Source organism: Vicugna pacos, chromosome 2 (assembly GCF_048564905.1).
Source record: "Vicugna pacos chromosome 2, VicPac4, whole genome shotgun sequence".
Taxonomy (NCBI): Eukaryota; Metazoa; Chordata; class Mammalia; order Artiodactyla; family Camelidae; genus Vicugna; species Vicugna pacos.
This window is the reverse complement of record NC_132988.1, coordinates 118,382,394-118,399,666: the sequence shown is the minus strand read 5'-3', so window position 1 is coordinate 118,399,666 and position 17,273 is coordinate 118,382,394. Positions and strand designations below refer to the sequence as shown.

General features: G+C 59.5%; 2 protein-coding genes across 4 annotated transcripts in view; one reads left to right on the top strand and one right to left on the bottom strand.

The window, feature by feature from the left end:
• SORCS2 (sortilin related VPS10 domain containing receptor 2) overlaps nt 1–17,273 on the bottom strand; it is a 446,054-nt gene that overhangs the window by 239,076 nt on the left and 189,705 nt on the right. The gene's annotated exons all lie outside the window — the stretch shown is intronic.
• On the top strand, nt 7,272–9,891 carry PSAPL1 (prosaposin like 1). The gene has a single exon (XM_006213061.3). It carries the CDS (start codon nt 7,335–7,337, stop codon nt 8,925–8,927), a length of 1,593 nt encoding a protein of 530 aa, XP_006213123.3. The 5' UTR covers nt 7,272–7,334; the 3' UTR covers nt 8,928–9,891.

Genomic DNA, 17,273 nt, shown 5'->3' with positions numbered 1-17,273 from the left:
GACCTCAACACTTTCACCCCCGCCTGGACCTCCTTGTTGAGCCCCGATGGCCTGTCCCTCTCTCACCCTGGTCACCTCTCTTCTGAGGTCACCATTGGCTTTCCCCCAAACCACTCCCTCCTGCTGGGATGAAGGCCGGCACCCGCGGGCCCATCATGCAAGCCTGGGCATCCCCTCGTCCCCTGCTCCCCCGTCTCACCACCTGCAGTGACAGCCGGTCCTCAGTGCCCCTCCCTCATCCTCCTCCACACCATGCCCTAGATCAGGCATCTGCCCCTCACCTGGATGTTACAACAGGCCAGGCCAACAGGTCTGTCTGCCTGAAGCTCCCTCCCCCAGACCAGCTTCCCAGGCACTCAGGTCAGACATCTGCCTGGTCCCTGACCCCCCTCACGTTCCACATTCAAACACGCAGTATATTCCATTGGCTCTTACTACAAACATGCGGAATCCAGAGCCACGACCCACCCTGCCTCTCGGGCCCTCACCTGGGTCTCACCTGGATTCCTGCAGCAACCTCCAACTCCTCCTGATCAGCTCTCCCTGCTTCCATCCCCAGCCTCCTTGCTATTCCTGCACCCACCTGCCACAGGGCCTTTGCACAGGCCAGTCCCTCTAGAGCACACGTCCCCTGGACACCTACCTGGCTCTTACCCAGGTTGAGTTTTCACCCAAATATTGTTGCAGGCAGACCACCCCCACTGATGATCCCACCCCACCCCTAATTTCTCTCCCTCTCACTCACCTTCCCCATCTTATAACACCTACTTATGTATTATCATTGTTTAATTTCTTCTTCCTCCCACGAGTACCAGGAGCACAGCATTTCCTGTTTAACTAATTCAAATTAGAACAGCACTCAGGACAGAGCAGGGGATCAGTAAAGCACTGCTGAACACATATAGGAAAGCGAAGCTAAACAGAGCCGGTGCGGGCCGCCTGCCCCTTGGAGATGGCTGTCTTTCCTCTTCTAAGCGCAAGGAGAACTCTGCCCACATCACCTGCCTGCTCCCTTCGCCCAGGGAGATGAGATAACCTACATTGCCTGCTGGGAGGGCCCTGCCAGCTCTCCCAGGAGCTCTCCCACAGCCGCCTCCTGGGCTGGGCAGGCGAGCGGGCCTTGTTACGTTAAGACAATCCTGGAGCTGGAGCCTGGCCTGGGAAGGTGGGGCATGCCCCGCACAGGGAGGTGCGTGGGGAAAGCACCCATGTGCGCTTTCAGATGTGCCGGGGGGATCTCCAGACTCGGCCGGAGGTGGCACAGGACCACCCAAGGCGCTGGGCACAGGGAGACAGTCAGCCCACGCCGGCATCCTGAGCCCCAGTGGGGTCTCCGGGCTCCGGAGGCTTGTATGTCTAAGCCCTGGACCTCAGAGTCCCTGCGCCTTGGGTCTGTGCCCCTAAGCTTCCTGGCTTCTCTGGTCTCTGGTCTTAACGCCCGAATCACTGGAGGACTATAGCTTCACAGCCTTAAGACAGGGCCCCTAAGTGGCTGGAACTGGGGGCCAGCGTGGCTGGAAGGCCCAGTGCCTCCCAGGGCTTTCGGGTTGCAGGGACCAGGAACGCTAAGGCCTGTGTGTCCCGGAGCTGAGGTCCAAACCCTCTGAGACTTGCCTTGTGCTGAGAAGAGCTTTACAAACAGCACTCAGGGGCCGGCACGTGGCAGGTGCCCCACCAACACCCAGGTGCTTGGCCCAGACCCGAGATGCTCTCCACGCAGGGGTGGGCTCTCCAACCCAGGCTGTCCAAGTTTAAAGGTCAGGGTCAGCAGGCCAGAATCCTCTGCTGAGGATGGGATGAATCATGTCCCTTAAACGACAGGCTTGAAGTCCTAACTCCTGGGACCTATGACTGTGACCTTATTTTGGAAATAAGATCCTTGTGGATGTAACTGGTTAAGACAAGGTCACACTACATTAGAATGGGCCCTAATCCAATGACTAATGTCCTTATAAGAAGAGGAAATCTGGATACAGAGAGACACAGGGAGAAGGCCACGTGAAGACGGGGGCAGAGGCTGGAGGGACGCTGCCCCAATCCCAGGGACACCAAGGCTTACTGGCCACCACCAGGACAAGGCAAGGGAGGAAGGGCCCTCCCCTAGAGCTCGGCCTTCCCAGCACCGCGATGTCAGACTCTGGCCTCCAGAGCTGGCATTGCCTGGGGGGCAGTCTCTTCCCTCTGTTGTTACCATGAAGCCGAGACCTCAAGGTGGACCTCGGAGGGCAGCCATTCCCAGGTGGGGAGTCAGGTTCAGCTGGAGCAGGAAGTGCTCAGGGCCCCCGCCCACATCACACATCCGTGAAATGATGATCACTCTGTAGCCAGCAACTCCCTGCGAACCCTACGCCTCCACCCCTCCAGGAGCACCTGTGTCTCAGCACGAGGGGAGGAGGGCAGATGGTGCTGCTCCGGGCTCGGCCGACTTGTCCGTCCAGCTCCTCTCTGGGGCTCGGGGGTGAAGTCTGATCCTCACCAACCCTGTGTTCAGCGGATGCTCTGATTGGACCCTCCCGGCATCTCCTCATCTCAGCCCCGCTCAGGAATCCCATGGCCCCCGCTCCTGCCCCTTAACTCTTCCAGGCTCACCCACGCACCCACACCTGTTGGGTCAGGTTTGAGTCCTGGCCTCCCACTTGGCTCCCGGGCAACCCTCACCTCGCCTTGGCCGCCTCCACTCACTGCCTGGCTCTGCCAGGCCACCCTCGGCCGCTGTGATGCAGACCCCAGGTCTGGCTGCGGGGCCAGGGCTTGGCTCCCCGGGGTCTCTGGTGGGCTGGGTGCTTTCCTGGAGGAGGCTGTGACCCTGGCCTTGGGCTACCTGCCCACACCCCTCACCTGAGTGCCCTCTCTCCCCCAGACCTCACAAAGATGGTACCTGGATAAATCCTACCTCGACCTTCTCAGAAGCAACAAATGCCTCTTCTGCGGAGCTCAGTGGCTCAGGAGGCCTGTCCGGCCTCACTCTCAGAGGTGCTGGCTGGCCTCCCCGACCGCGGTGCACACCCCCACCACCTCTGCCCCTGCCCTGCCTCCCGCCTGGGGTGCCTCCCCTGGGTGCCCACTTCATCCAAGCGCTGCGCTTGCACCAGCTTCCCAGGGAGACCCGGGGGCCACCGGGCCGGGAGAGCACCTGCTCCTCCAGCCCGCTTCCGCCCTCTTCCTGCTCCACGCCACAGAACCCATTCCCACCTGGCCTCAGCCGGGCCGGTCTGTGCCCAGGACCTGAACGTCGGCCCCTCCTCCCTCCGCAGTGAGCCCCAGATCATAGCAGGGGCGGCAAAAATACGCGGGAAATGAGCAACTGCGCGGATCCCACTCTTGGCCGGGTGGTGCAGGGGGTCCTGGGCAGGGACAGGAGTGTCACCCAGAAGAGGCAGGGAGGGCAGAGAGGGACAGTGGGCCGCCCTGGGGGAGAGCATCAGTATCAGCCCCAGGCAGGGCCCAGCAGGATGAAGGGAAGGGCCAGGAGGTCGGAGAAGCTGGCGCGCCTGTGCTCAGAGTGCAGAGCAGGCCACGAGCCCTGCCGGGCTGGAGCCCCTGCCACTCTGTGTGGACAGAAGAGTGAGCAGCTGTCACCGTGTACCCAGGCAGCTCCTTCCCACCCACACAGCAGGGCGGCCTCGGGAACTGATGGTGAAATGCGGGCCTGAGGGCCGGGCAGAGTGCTGAGAAATGGGCCGTGTCTTCTGTGTTCTGTGGAATCAGAATCCTCCTGGTTCCCTCCCTCTCCGAGCTGGGCCTCCGAGCAAGGGGTCAGCAGCTTCTTCCTCACCTCCTCTGCTTCCCTTCCCTGACCCTGGCTCCACATAAGGGTCCCACCCACAAAATGCTACCTCCCATCCCACTGGGACCAGACTTGTCTTTACTTGGGAAGAAAAAATAAACAACTTCCAGATAGATTTTTTTTAAACAAATGGAATTTATAAAAAAAAATACAGCAAATGCTGCCTTTTGTTAAACGGTGGGTGGTAGGCAGACACACAGTGTGTCATTTCTGGCATTTTCTGTGGGGAGAAATCGGGGTAATGTGGAGCAACACTGCTGGGGTGACACGGCCTCGTGCCGCCACGCCAGTGCCACCTCCGCCTGCAGGGCCCCCCCAGCAGTACTGTCCTATGTGCCCACCCAACAGAGACGCCCACTCTGTCCCAAGAATGTACAGAGCAGCAATTAGCGCTCAAACGACTCCAGACTGGAAGTGCCCGATGCCAGCCACAGTGATAAGGAGACTGCGGCAGATGGCACAGGGGACTCTGCCCAGCGGCGAGGTGCCGGGAGCTGCGGGGATGGCAGGGCTGGCTCTCGGAAGGACAGTGAAAGCAGCAGACCCTGGGAGAGCCCAGCACCGATTCCACTGCTGCCTGCTCAGAAACAGGTGAGACTGATCTACAGTGAGGAAGACCAGACAAGCACTCACTCTGGCTGAGGGGTGATGGGGACAGGGCACAGGAGCCTTCTGCCTCTCTACGGGTGTATTTGTCAGAAAACACTGCATTGCACAGTTATAAGGTGTCCATTTTGCTACACGTAAATTTTATCAGTAGGATAAAGACAAATGTATACAAATGCAGAAGTCTAGTTAGTAGGTTTTACTTTTCACAGTGGCAGGTGTTAGATTTTCTGAAACTACATTTTTATATTTTAGGGTTCAGCAAATGAGTGAGTATGTTAAGGTTAATGGGAGCCAAGCTCCTCACTGTTGGGCAAGGGAATTAAAAATACGGAAAAGGAGAAAACTAGACTGTTGCCTAAGCTGCCATTATCTAATGATCAAAGTGAACTCACAGTCTTATGAAGACATATGGCAGACGGTTGCTGTGCTACATGCACGTGTGTCCACATGTATGTGCAGATCTGTTTCTACATCTGTGAGTGTCTACTTCTCTACTTCTGTGTGAACACAGCCTCTCTCCCTCTCTCTTCCTTTACCCCTGTCAGTAAGAGGTAAGGTGTTCGCTGCTCTGTTCACCGAGACGGCCTAGATGTAATGACACCACAGTAACAATGAGCACACCTAGCGTCTGGGTCTTGGTTTCTAAATACCATTGCCCTTGGCGAGCAGGCTGACTCCATGGCTGGTCCGAGGAAAGCAGCAGACGAGACCGGAACAAGTCTTGTGCCATTAAGTGCAGAAGCGCCCCAAGAATGGTGGACACATGCCAGAAACACAGGCCAGCTCATCGGGCTGTGGGGGACGGGCACACCCGCTGTGGAAAGCCATCTGTCAGTGTCTACTGGACACCTGCATGCTGACCCCCACAATTCTGCTCCCCGAGAAAACCCAGCAGAGATGGGGAGACGCGTGCGTTGCTAGACATGCATAGAAATGTTTAGAGCAGCGTCACCCACGCTAGCCCCAACCCAGACGTGACTCAAATGACCACAGCGGGTAGGAGAGGTAAATAATGAATTCATCTGATGGATTCCACACAGAAATGAGAATGAAGCAGCGCAGACGAATCTCATAGGCACAATATTGCACCTAAGAAGCCAAAATAGTCTGATTGGGGCAGCGGGTTGGGGCAGGGGCGGCGGGGCGGGGCAGGGGACGGTGGGGGGCGGGGCAGGGGCGGCTGGCAGGTGCGCGGGGCGGGGGGTGGGGGGGCTGCCCAGAATTGTCAGCTGTTCTGTCTGGATCTGGGTGTTGGCTCAGTTTGTGAATCTTCACTGAGCTGAGCACTTACAATCTGTGCTCTTTCCTGCTTACATGAAATATTTTAATAAAAATTAAAAAATTAGAAAGTCCCAGAGAGAAGTCTCTTATATACTTCTTATAAAAAAAAAAAACAGTTCAATGTCTCATCAGCAGGGAGAGCGCCCCGGGCCCCCGGGGCAGGCGGCGTCGCGGGGAGAGGACCAAGGCAGCAGTCCTGAGGGCCGAGCAGGGGGCCGGGCCGCCCGGCGGGGGCCTGCCACAGGCCTGCCCAAGCCTCAGGCAGGGCCTCCTGCTCGCTCAGCCCTGTGCCCGCAGTCCTCGTAGGATGAGAGTGGGTGCTCTGGAATTTCGGGCAATGTGCTGAGTGAAAAGCAAGTGCACGAAGAGGGTGTCGAAAGGAACCAAGCCCTGCCTTCCCCAGGCACCCACGCCCCCAGCTCCACCTCTGCGCCCAGGAGCAGCCAGCTGCCATCCCCGCACCTGAGTGCCCAGGGTCACCTCATCCCTAAGGCTGTCCCTCCTCTGGTCCAAAGGAACCACAGTCCCGGGGGTGGTGTGAAGAGCTCAGCACATCCCGTTTTCCATGTGCTCTTCCCAGCCCAGCCCACGACCCCAAAGGCGGACGGAACAGCCTAGTCTTGTTTCTCCACCGAGGCTGCTACAATCTGGGGCCCAGGGCCTGACCCACATACCTGGGGGTGCAGTGGCCCCGCTGGACACTCAGAGCCCCAGAATCTGAGAGGGGGCACCATGCAAGGGGCTCACACCCTTGGGCTCCTGACCTGCCCACCCTGGGGAGCTCAGCAGGCATGCTGAGCCGCGTGGAAATCAGGCCACAGGTGAGGCTGGCTCCGGAACTCTCCATCTCACAAACAGGATCCAACTCAGGACACCTGTGTGTATCTGCCCAGTGCTGATTCTCCCGCCTGATAATTGTTTTAAAGACTAAGGAAGAAAAATAATGAGATAACAAGTGACACGGGAATGAAACAATCTTTCTATCGACGGTGGACCAGCCCGCCGTCAGCCACGGTTCCTGAAGGAAGAAGCTGACTGGGCCCAGGACCCGGTTTTCTGCCGGCTTTCCCACATGTGGCTGTCCGGGGAGGCGCTCCCATCACAGATGAAGACACAAAGGTGCCCCGCACAGCACCGCTGGCGAGTGCCAGGGCCAGGAACAGGGCCGGCCAGGCAGGCCACTTCAAGGCCGAGTACAGAAAATAGCAGCTTCAGTGGTTACCAGTCGTTAAAGTCACTTAATCTTCTGGCATGAAAAGGACAGAATGCCTTTTGTACCCCTCAGAGACTCAAAGTCCCCTCCAAGAGTCTCATATTCTAGGAGGGGACCCAGCCAGGAGAGCAAGTCAGGACAGGACAGTGAGCCCTGGGGAAGCTGCCGCTGCCCAGGAAGGAGGCAGGTGGGCTCCCAAGAAAGGGGTCTTTGAGCTGGGCGTTGAAAGATGGATGAGTTTCCCCAGGAAGATGGGAAAACGGTTTTCCAGGTAGAAGTGACCCACACCAGGCTATGGGGAACCAGGGTGATGAGTCAGGCTGCGGAGGTGCCAGGAGGGCGGGGCCACCCCATGCAGCTGCTCAGGCGCCAGGCGGGACGGCTGGGTTTATAGCGCCAGCCGGGCAGACAGGCACAGTGGATCCGGCCGAGCGACCACGCAGCATGCTCTGTGCGCTGCTTCTCCTGCCCGGGGTCCTGGGCGCTGCCCTGGCCGGCCCCGTCTCTGGCCCCGAAGAGTGTGCAAAGGGCTCAGCGGTGTGGTGCCAGGACCTGCAGGCAGCAACGAGGTGCAGGGTCGTGGAGCACTGCCGTAGCACCATCTGGAGCCAGCCCGCCACCAAGTCCCTGCCCTGTGATGTGTGCTTGGATGTGGCGGCTGCCGCCAGCAACGGGCTGAACCCCGAAGCCGTGGAGAATGACGTCCTAGCTTTGGTGATGAAGACCTGTGAGTGGCTGCCCAGCCAGGAGTCCTCGACGAAATGCAAGCAGATGGTGGACGTCCACCGCTTGGCCATTCTAAGCTTGCTCGGTGGGGCCCCCAGCAGCGGCCCTGCACAGGTGTGTGCGGCTCTCACCCTCTGTGAGCCACTGCAAAGGCACCCAACCACTCCGGGGGCGCTCTCAGAGGAGGACACGTCCCAGGTGGTGGCCCCATTCATGGCTAGTGGGACCCTCAGCTTCCACCCATCGCAGATTCCTGAGTGCCAGGATTGTGTCCAGCTGGTCACCCGGCTCCAGGATGCTGTTGGGCCCAATCTGTCCAACTTGGCAGAGGTGACCACACAAGAGCAGTGTGAGTCCCTGGGGCAGGGCCTGGCTCTTTTTTGCAAGAACTACATCCACCGGATTTTTGCCTCTACTGGGCAAACCCTGAGGTTTATCCCACCGAATGAGATCTGCAGGAAGGGGGGCTTCTGTGAGGAACCTAAGACACCGGCCCGCTTGGCTCATGTGGCTGCTGTGGATGGGGTCCCTTCCCTGGAGCTGGCATCTTCAAGGGAGAAGAGCGAGGTCCAGATGACGGCTGGCGTGACCTGTGACCTGTGTCTGCAAGGGGTCCAGAAGCTGGACCAGTGGCTGAAAAACAACAGCACCAAGACCCTCATCAGCCAAGCCCTGGAGCGTGTGTGCTCAATGCTGCCCACTCCCATAGTCCGGGAGTGCATCACCTTGGTGGATGCCTACAGCCCCTCCCTGATGGAGCTCCTGGCCTCAGTCACCCCGCAAAGGCTGTGCACAGCCATCCGGCTGTGCAGCAGACGCAGGCTGGTCCGGTCAGTCCCCAAGGCCCAGGCAACCACGCTGCGCCCCCTGCTGGACAAGGAGGACCAGGGCAGCTTCTGCAGTGGATGCAAGAGGCTGCTCGGCGTGTCTGCCCGCAACCTGGAGCGTAAGAGCACGGTGTCCGGCATTCTGAGGGCCTTCAAGGGCGGCTGCAGCATCCTGCCGCTGCCCTATGTGATGCAGTGCAACCGCTTCGTGACCGAGTACCATCCTGTGCTCGTCCAGACCCTCATGGAAGTGATGGACCCTGAGACCCTGTGCATGAAGATGGGCGCCTGCCACGTCCCCAGGACCGTGCTGCTGGGCACCGACCAGTGCGTCTTGGGCCCCAGCTTCTGGTGCCGGAGCCCAGAGGCGGCCGAGATGTGTGGCGCCGTGGAGCACTGCCAGCGCCACATGTGGAAAGAGAAGCCCTTCTACGCCGGCAACACGCGTGACCCCGGCGTGCCGAGACCCGATGCCAGCCAGTGACCCCGGGGAGGCCCTCATCTCCCTGAATCCCGCAGGGGCCCCACGAGGGGGAGCTGTCCCCATCCCCATTCCACAGATGAGAAACTGAGGCTCCAAGCAGGGAGGCTCAAAGCAGCAGGGCTCTGTCTTGACCCCTGGCCCCTGGCTCTGCCCTTGCATGTGCCTCTGATGGACTGAACGTTTGGATTGCGCCACCCCCACCCCCGGCCAACAGCCCCCTCTCCATCACTGTGCTGGTGTGGACAGTGTGGGGGGCCTGGCAGTGGCCTCTGGTGCCCCTTCTTCACCTGGCTAAGGGGGTCCTGGCTGGGGTGAGCGGTGGAAGGGGCAGAGGGCAGGTAGCGGCCCATCCTTCTTGTCAAACAGCTGGGGTGGGGATGGCTAGGTCTCATCCACAGCCACCGTCAAGCCAGAGCTGCTCAACTTGGGGCCCTGAGGGTGGCCTCAAAAGTGCGTATGAGGCGTGTCTGTGGACCTTCGTGGGCAGGAGGCTGGGGCCTTGACCACATGCTGCGTGGGGTTCTTGGGCTCAGAGCAGTCCTCCCGATGCCTCTGCCCGCTGCAGGGCTCTCTCCTTATACCCCAGACTCCTGCCCAGATGGGAAGCCTGGGCTGTGCTCCAAGTAAGGAGAGGGAAATGTGTTGGCAAAGAGCCCACAGGGCCAGCCCGGGGTGTCGGGGGTGGCTTCTGGGCCACGGAGCAGCACAGGCAAACGCGGCCAGGCAGTGACAAGCAGACCCCTCCACCTGTCGGAGCCTCGGTTTTCTGATCTGTAGAATGGGGGTGATCACACCTGTCTCTTGGGGACGCTGAGACAGACTATTTGAGGAGGTGTCCTCAAGCTTCTTCCCCTCCAAAAAGACCAGCATCCATCAATCTGCTGGGACCAACAGAACCCAGCACAGGGGTCCCCAGAAAAATCTGGCTGTGCAGGTACTGAATAAATGGCAAGCTTTCCCCAAATGGCATTTGCTGTGTTTTCATTCTCACGAGGTCCTGGTCCACAAGCTGTGGCGGCACCTCCTCTTTCTGGCCTCGCCCAAGAGGCCCCTCCTCCAGGAAGCTTTCCTGAGGCTCTGGGCCTGGTTTAGGCACCCGCTGTGGTTCCCTCTCATGCCACAGTGTTATCATCGGCCTCTGCAGCACACCGTGACCCCCTTGGGGATGGCCATGGGGTGTGAACCCTGCTGAGCCTCGTGCCAGCACAGGGCGCCATGGCGCACAGTAGGTGCTGAAACACTTGTGGGATGTACACAGGAGTGTTTCAGCCCAGCGGTCGCCTTCAGATGAATTTGTCTGGAACAAGAGAAGTGCCCAGGTCTGGGTTAAAAGGGACCTGTGTGGGTGCTCTTTTCTGCGAGGCCACACCTGAGCTCTTAGGCAACTATCCTGGCCCATTGCCCCAGGAAGACGGGTACGCTTGGCCTGAGACTCCTCAGTGAGGGCGCCTGGTGGCTGGGCCTGGGCCCACCAGTCAGCCCTGTCCAAGATGAGGGCTGGTGGTCGTGTTGACCACCCACCTGAGGGCCTGGACATGAGCACGAGAGGCAGCTGGTGTCAGATTCTAAAACACGGATGGCTTGTGATCGACAGATATGCAAACTGTTGGACTGGGCACAAACCACGTCTTTGGGAATAGCCACAGAGGCTGTCAGTCTGCCAGCGTGCGCCCTCTCTGGGGCTGGATGGAGCTGCGGCCCCTCGTCTGGCCTGTCTGGGGAAACACCTGACAGTTGTGTGACAGCTCACAGCTTCCTGGGACGTCACTGGTCATACATGGTCAGCCTGTGCGAGGCCAGGTAGGGTGAGCACCACGTCTCACAGGTGACCCATCCATGCAGAGCTGAGACGCTATCCCATCCGCCTTCCCCCCGCCCAGATCCACCTGCGGCAGGTGATCACGGAGGGGTCTCCACATGCCCCTTCTCTCTGCCTACCCCACTCCCAGGCCTGGGAACCTTCTGCCCTCACCAACCCACTTCAGAGCTACCACTGCACATGGGCCCAGCCAATGCACTGTGCATGTTGGTCTCACCTACCAAGGGCTTCCTATGTGACCCTAGGGGGCATAGCCCCGAGAGAGCTCGGCCTGGCTTCACTTCTCACCCTCAGAACCACCTTGAGGGAGGCACCATTATCACCCAATTTACAGAGGCAGAAACAAAGAACAGAGAGGTTCAATAATTGGCCCAAGGTCACACAGCCAGTAGGCAATGGAGCCAGGAGTCCAGCCCAGGCAGAAGCAGGTTCTAGGCCCTGTGTTCCTGATCCCACATCCTCTGCACCCAAGAGGCTGGAGTTCAAGTCCTGACTCCACCACTCTGCGGCCTGGGCCTCAGTTTCCCATTCCTAAATGCATCCTCAGCAGGACTGCTGACAACATATGAGAAGGGCCGGGTCAAGGAGGGGGAGATTTTAAAACCTCCTGCTCCCACTGAGCGTGTCTTTCTGCATCTCTAGCCTGCCCCTTAAAATATGTTTCACTGTTTTCTTTTTGCATATCTTCCTCCTAAGATGCATTGAAATTCCTAGATCTGATGCGGCTGATTTATTTTCCCCAAGTGAGCGTCTTAACCACTCTCGGCTGCTGTTTGCTTATCATTTCCCTCATCAAATTCCTTTTCGATTAGAAAGCTGGGGGAGCGGGTAGTTGAGCTGATTGCTGCGGCTGAGGCCATGAGAGTGAGCACGCGGGGCGCCGGGACACCGGCCGCGGGGAGCCCACCCAGGTCTCCACCAGGCCGATGGACAGCATCGGGGAAGCGCTCGCTCAGCATGGATGCTCGGTACTTCACCATCGCCCCCAGACCTCTAGGCATAGGGTGTCTTGCAGGTGTGTGGCTGTGCCCACACTCACATCGGCACAGTGGTCTGTACAGAGCCCAGAGTCAGGGCTGGGCCAGCCCCAACTTGCCAGAGCCAGGGCGGGAAAAGCAGGCCAGCCCTCCTCCCTGCGCCTCCCTGCGCCTCAGTCCCCTTGTCTAGGAAATGGCCCCAGCCACCCCGAAAACAACCCTGGCAGAGGAAGTGCCCCACACGCCTGCCCCTTGGGGCCCGCCTTCCTCCATCGCCCTGCCCCACCCGGTCTGTCCTCTCTGAGGGTCCCCGTGTCACCTCCCCGTGAGGTCAGGTCTGGTTGGGTCCCCCCCCAGCACCTCCTAGTCCTGCTCCCAGCTCACCCTCTGCTTTAGCCGTTACCACCAGGGGACCACCTGTGGGGTTCACTTCTCTATCTCATCTGTGGTTCGTCTCCCCTTGTGCAACGTAACTCTGGGGGTGGGCAGGGATTCTGCCTCAGTGGTCCCCGCTATGTTCTCATCTCCCACAACGGAGCCACTCAGAACAGGGCCCTATGAGTGTTTGTCAGGTGAATCAGTAAACGCTGGCTCTACATGCCTGTCTTCAGTCTAAAGCTCCCTCTGGTCTGGGCGGGGACCACCAGGGCTGAGCGCCTCCATGGGGTCAGATGGTTCTGAAAAGGCCCAGCCACGGCCAGACCCAACCTCAGGTTTAAAATACGGACAGTCTAGCCTTCAGTTAATGAAAGTGAATCACTTCTGCTTAGTCCCAGCTGCCTTCTCAGGGACGCTATGCAAATAACAACATCCTCCACGGCCTGGGGGAGGCCGTGGCCAGGTGGGCTGCGTCCCGAGGGCCCACGGCTGACGGCGGGTCTGGGCCTCGGTGTGCGAAGGCACTCACTTCCCCCAGAGAGCCCTCCAAGCGGCCCCTGGGTGGGGGCGCCCCTGCCCCTCTGGCGGCATCTATCCTCATCCCCACCAGGATGGTCACTGTCAAAGGCAGTCCAGTCCCCGAATCGCCAGCACTCAGGAGCTCAGGAGGGGTGGTGGGCGGAGGACAGAAGGCCACCCCAACTTGGGTCACTGTGGTTCCAATGCTGGTGAGGGAGGGACGTGACAGACACTCAGCCCAGAAGTTTCACAATATGCTAATCTTCGAGACGGATGGGAAACTGAGGCACAGGCCATGGTGGAGGACTGCCCCACCATGGGGTTCAGGCCTCAAGCTTAAGCTTCAATTGCATTTAGGGTCTGGCTCTGATGCAAGGGCTGGGGTGACAAACAGCTGCCTTCGATCACTCAAGGATCCTCCAGGTCCTGAGCGCCTCTCGCACGAGGCCCTTCCCAAGAGGCCTCCCCGCGGTGCTTCGTACCCCCGACACCAGTACCGAGGCCTGGAACAGCACCCTGGAGACTCAGACCCTGCCAGAACCCACTTCAGGACAGCCAGGACCCTTCAGACCCAGGCGCCCGTGTAGCGAGGCCATGCTGGCGGCCAGCAGGGTCCGTCATGCCAGACCAGAAACGGCCCCACTTCCCCCCTCCTGTCACCGTGGAGACCTGCCTGTTCCTGACAGCCCAGCTTCCATGACTACCCCCCACCAGGAAGGCTGCCCTGGTCGCCCCGTTGCTCTGGAGCCAGGCCTGATTGAACATGGCGTGCCACTTCTGGAACAGTCTGGGAGTCATGGGGACCTCACGGCAGAGCAGAGAGCGCACAGGTTGTGCAGAGGGATGCGTTTGAGCCCAGCTTCACCCACCACTCGCCGCTGTGTGACCTTGGGCAGGTTCCTTAACAATTCTGAGCCTCGTTTTCCCCGTGAGTATAACGTGGTGACACAGGCACCAGTCCCATGGCATCTGTCAGAGGATGAAGCGCAGTGCCAGGTGGGAGCTGGGCACACACGGCTGCAGAGGCTTGTGCTACCCCACGGAGCGGGTGACACCAAGCCCCCGCCCAGCCACCGTCTGCAAGTTCCCACAGCTCAGAGGACCCTGGAACCCGCCCCAGGCAGGCCGTCCAGAGGGAGCCCTGAGGGCCTGTGTCCACCAGGCTGACCTGAGAGTCTGTGGGCCAGGTGTCCTGGCCACTCTCACAAACCCCTCCCGCGGGGTTAAGTCGAAATGATGAGGTTGACTGGGAGGCTGTGGGAGACGCGGGGGTGGGGGCGCGGGAGAGGAGAGAGGGGAAGGGAGGGAGACACAGACACAGGAGAAGGCATCTTCCCTTCCCTGTGAGGCGTCACCTTCCCCCGGAAAGCGGCACTTACGACACTCTGAAAGCACATGCTTGGTAACCCACCCCCGCAGGCCTCCCCCAGGTAAGCCGTGTGTGCGGGAAGTCTCTTTCCGGAGCTGCCGGTAAACCAGCTGGCAAGGCCCGCACGGCCCTCCCGGCTCTCCACGGGCCCGGGGCTGCCTGGCAGCCCCGGGAGCCAGCCCGTGCTCACTGGGAATGGCAGGCTCGGCCTGGAGAGCTCTCCCCGAGATAAACTGGGCCCTGGCCCCCAGCTTCAGCCCCTCCACTGCCCCCTAGGTCCGCAGCCAAACCCAGCGGCAGCAGGGAGACGCCTCCTGCAGAGGGGGAACGAGCTACGACATCTGAAAACCAGCCCGCTCTCCGCTCCTGGACCCCCGGAGAAAGGACAGCGGCCACCCCACTGGCGGCCTGGGCTCTAGGCCTGCCTCTCCGGGAACGGACCACCCTCCTCTGTGCCTCAGTTTCCCTTCAGTAACTGGAAGAGGGCAGACTAGATGGGTTGGAGCACAAACACTCCAGGGCCCGAGGGCCGTGGACAGTGCCGAAGCTAGGCCCCTCCCGGGGGGCAACCTGTGGTCCCGGGAGGATGCGGCCACTGCCACCCCTTCCTCTAACTCCTCCAGAGGTCAGCACCCCAGGCTGCCTGTGGGAGATCTCAAAATTTTTAGATGCTAGCGGCTCAACTGCCTTACTTTAAAGTCCTCTTCTGGCCAAACCAAACATGCCTGTAGACGAGGCCTGGCCCGGAGGCCCGCACGTGACCTCGCAGGCAGGGACTCGCCTGCTGGAATTTCGCACCTGGGCCTCCTGACAGCTCTCTGGTGCTCAGAAGTCCGGCCTGTTTCTGATTCCTCGCCCAGTCCTGGAAGGCACTGGAACCGGTTTGGTGTCAGGTTCCTGATCAGAGACGACTGTGTGTTTATGTGGGACAATGGGAGTAACGGCAGAGGAAGCAAAGTTTCACCTCCCAGACCTCCGAACCAGTTTCTCAGGTTGACGTTCCCAGGGGAGGGGCTGCATTACGACACACGGGACAGCAGAAAGGGGGCAGGGCCTGCCAGCGCTGTCTTACTTAACCATCTCGGGGATGGCACCGAGAAGCTAGTGTGTTGCCCAAGACCATGCAGCCAGTCCTGTGGGACTCCACACGGTCGCTCTACAGCCATCGAGGGACAGGGATGGTGGCACCTGGCGAAAATGGAAACACAAGACGCTAGCATCGCTGTGCTGGTTGCCAGTGATTTTAGTTCAGCAGAACCTGAACTAAAGGTGAGGAGTGAAGAAAGGGGAGGGGGATCACAGGCAAGTGTGGAATCCCCTCCCCCCACTCTGCCCAAGGTTCCTCCTTCACCTGCACCCCAGCCCCCAGGCTCCTGGGCTCAAGGGGACCAAGGTCAGGGACAGGGAGTCTGTTCTGCCCTCCTGCTGACCCCACACCCGCCAAGGGCCAGAGAGCGCCCCCGCCAGCTGTCCCTGGAGATGCGCCTGCACCTCCAGGAGGTGGGGGGCACAGGGGCTGTGTGGCCTGAGGTCCTTATGCCTCGACTTTGGTGCTGGTGTGATGGACCCTGGCTGGTGACCTTCCTGGGGCAGGTGGGAGTTGACTTAAGGTTTGTGTGCATCCCTTAGGGATGACGAAGTAGTGGTCCCTCTGCTGCTGAGACCCTCCTTGGAAAAGCCATTACCCGCAGGGCTGTGGGCCAAGGAGCTGCTGGGAGCCAGTCCTGCTGGGGTGAGGAGGAGGGGACAGCCACAAGGAGGGGCACTGGATGACTTCAGGCAAGCTTCTGGATCATTCTGGGCCCCGGATTCCCCACGAGTTCAGAGACCTGTGCAGACCCGGATTCTACAGCCAAGGCAGGCTCGGCGCCCACACTGGGCAACAAAGACAGTGAAGCCAAGAGGCAGAGGGACATCACAGGTCACCTGGTGCTCAGGCCAGGGCCTCCTAGGCCACAGACAGAGCTCCCCAATCCTTTCTGTCCTCAGGGCTCTTGCTGTCCAAGGGTTTCCTGAAGAGGGGTGCAATTATTATCCCATTGTTCAGAAGAGGCACCAGAGGCCAGGTCCAGCACTGTAGCCCCCACCACCTCCTCACACATGGCCAGGAGAAACTTGAGGTGCCAGGGTTACTGGCTGGGGGCCGGGGAGGGGCAAGGTTCCCAGGAAAAGCCAGCAACATCCCATCTGCCCGTCTGGACCTGAAGCATCCTCCCTGTGAAGGAGGTGTAGACCCAGACTCCTAGAAGGCTGGACGGCTCCAGAAACTCCCTAGACAACAGTGTACCGGTGCCAGTTCCACCCAGCTCACACCAGCTGGACCAGCTCTCACCAGCTCGGCCAGCTCACACCAGCTCGATCAGCTCACATCGACTTATACCAGCTCACACCAGTTCACACCACCTCCACTAGCCTGGCCAGTTTGCACCAGCTCAGACCAGCTCACACCAGCTCACGCCACTCCATCAGTTCACACAGCTCCACTAGCTTGACCACTTTATACCAGCTCACACCAGCTAGCCAGAGCTGAGGGTGCATGTCTCCTTGCAAGGCTGTGTTCAGCAACTTCCTGCTAGAAGCTTGAAATCAGCCAGGGTGGGAGAATTTATACCACGGACATTGGCAAGCACTTCAAATTAGATGTTTTTTGGTTGGTTGGTTTTTTTTTTCTTTCTTTCTCCTGGAGTGCCGGTTGTTATGCATTTAGCACTGTTTCCAAGGCTCCTGAATTCAAGAAGCTAAAGGCAGCCCCATGCCCTGGAGATATCTGCCAGTCCTCTCTGTCCTCCCGACTACTGACTCTGCCAGACGCTGGGTAAGGGTGGGCACTGGTCCTGGACAGACCTGTTCTCCATCCACCAAAGGAGCTCACAGACCAGCCACACAGAATGTCTTTCAACCCCATGGTGGACATACTGTGCACCCAGCACTGTTCTAGGCACTTGTGAACCACACAAGCAAGGTTGCTGCCCCCTGGAGGCTGCTGCCTAGCCATCACTGAACAAATAACACCAACGTTCAGAAACGGAAATTTCATTAAAATAATACCATCACAAATAATGCACTGAAACCCTGAGAGAGTATGAGAAATGCAACTCAGAGAAAAGAGCATGGAGTAATAGCATCGAACAGAAGGAGCTACTTAAGATAGGGGGGGTGGCTCTGAGGACGTGGCGCTGAGCTGACACCTGACTAATGGGAGCCTGCTATGTCCAGGGAAGGACTTCCAGGAGACGGATGATGGGGCAGGCAAAGGCTGGGAAGTGGGTGGGAGGGGCAGAGAA

Coding starts and splice junctions, on each gene's coding strand:
- PSAPL1 (XM_006213061.3), top strand. CDS start 7,335: ATGCTCTGTGCGCTGCTTCTCCTGCCCGGGGTCCTGGGCGCTGCCCTG.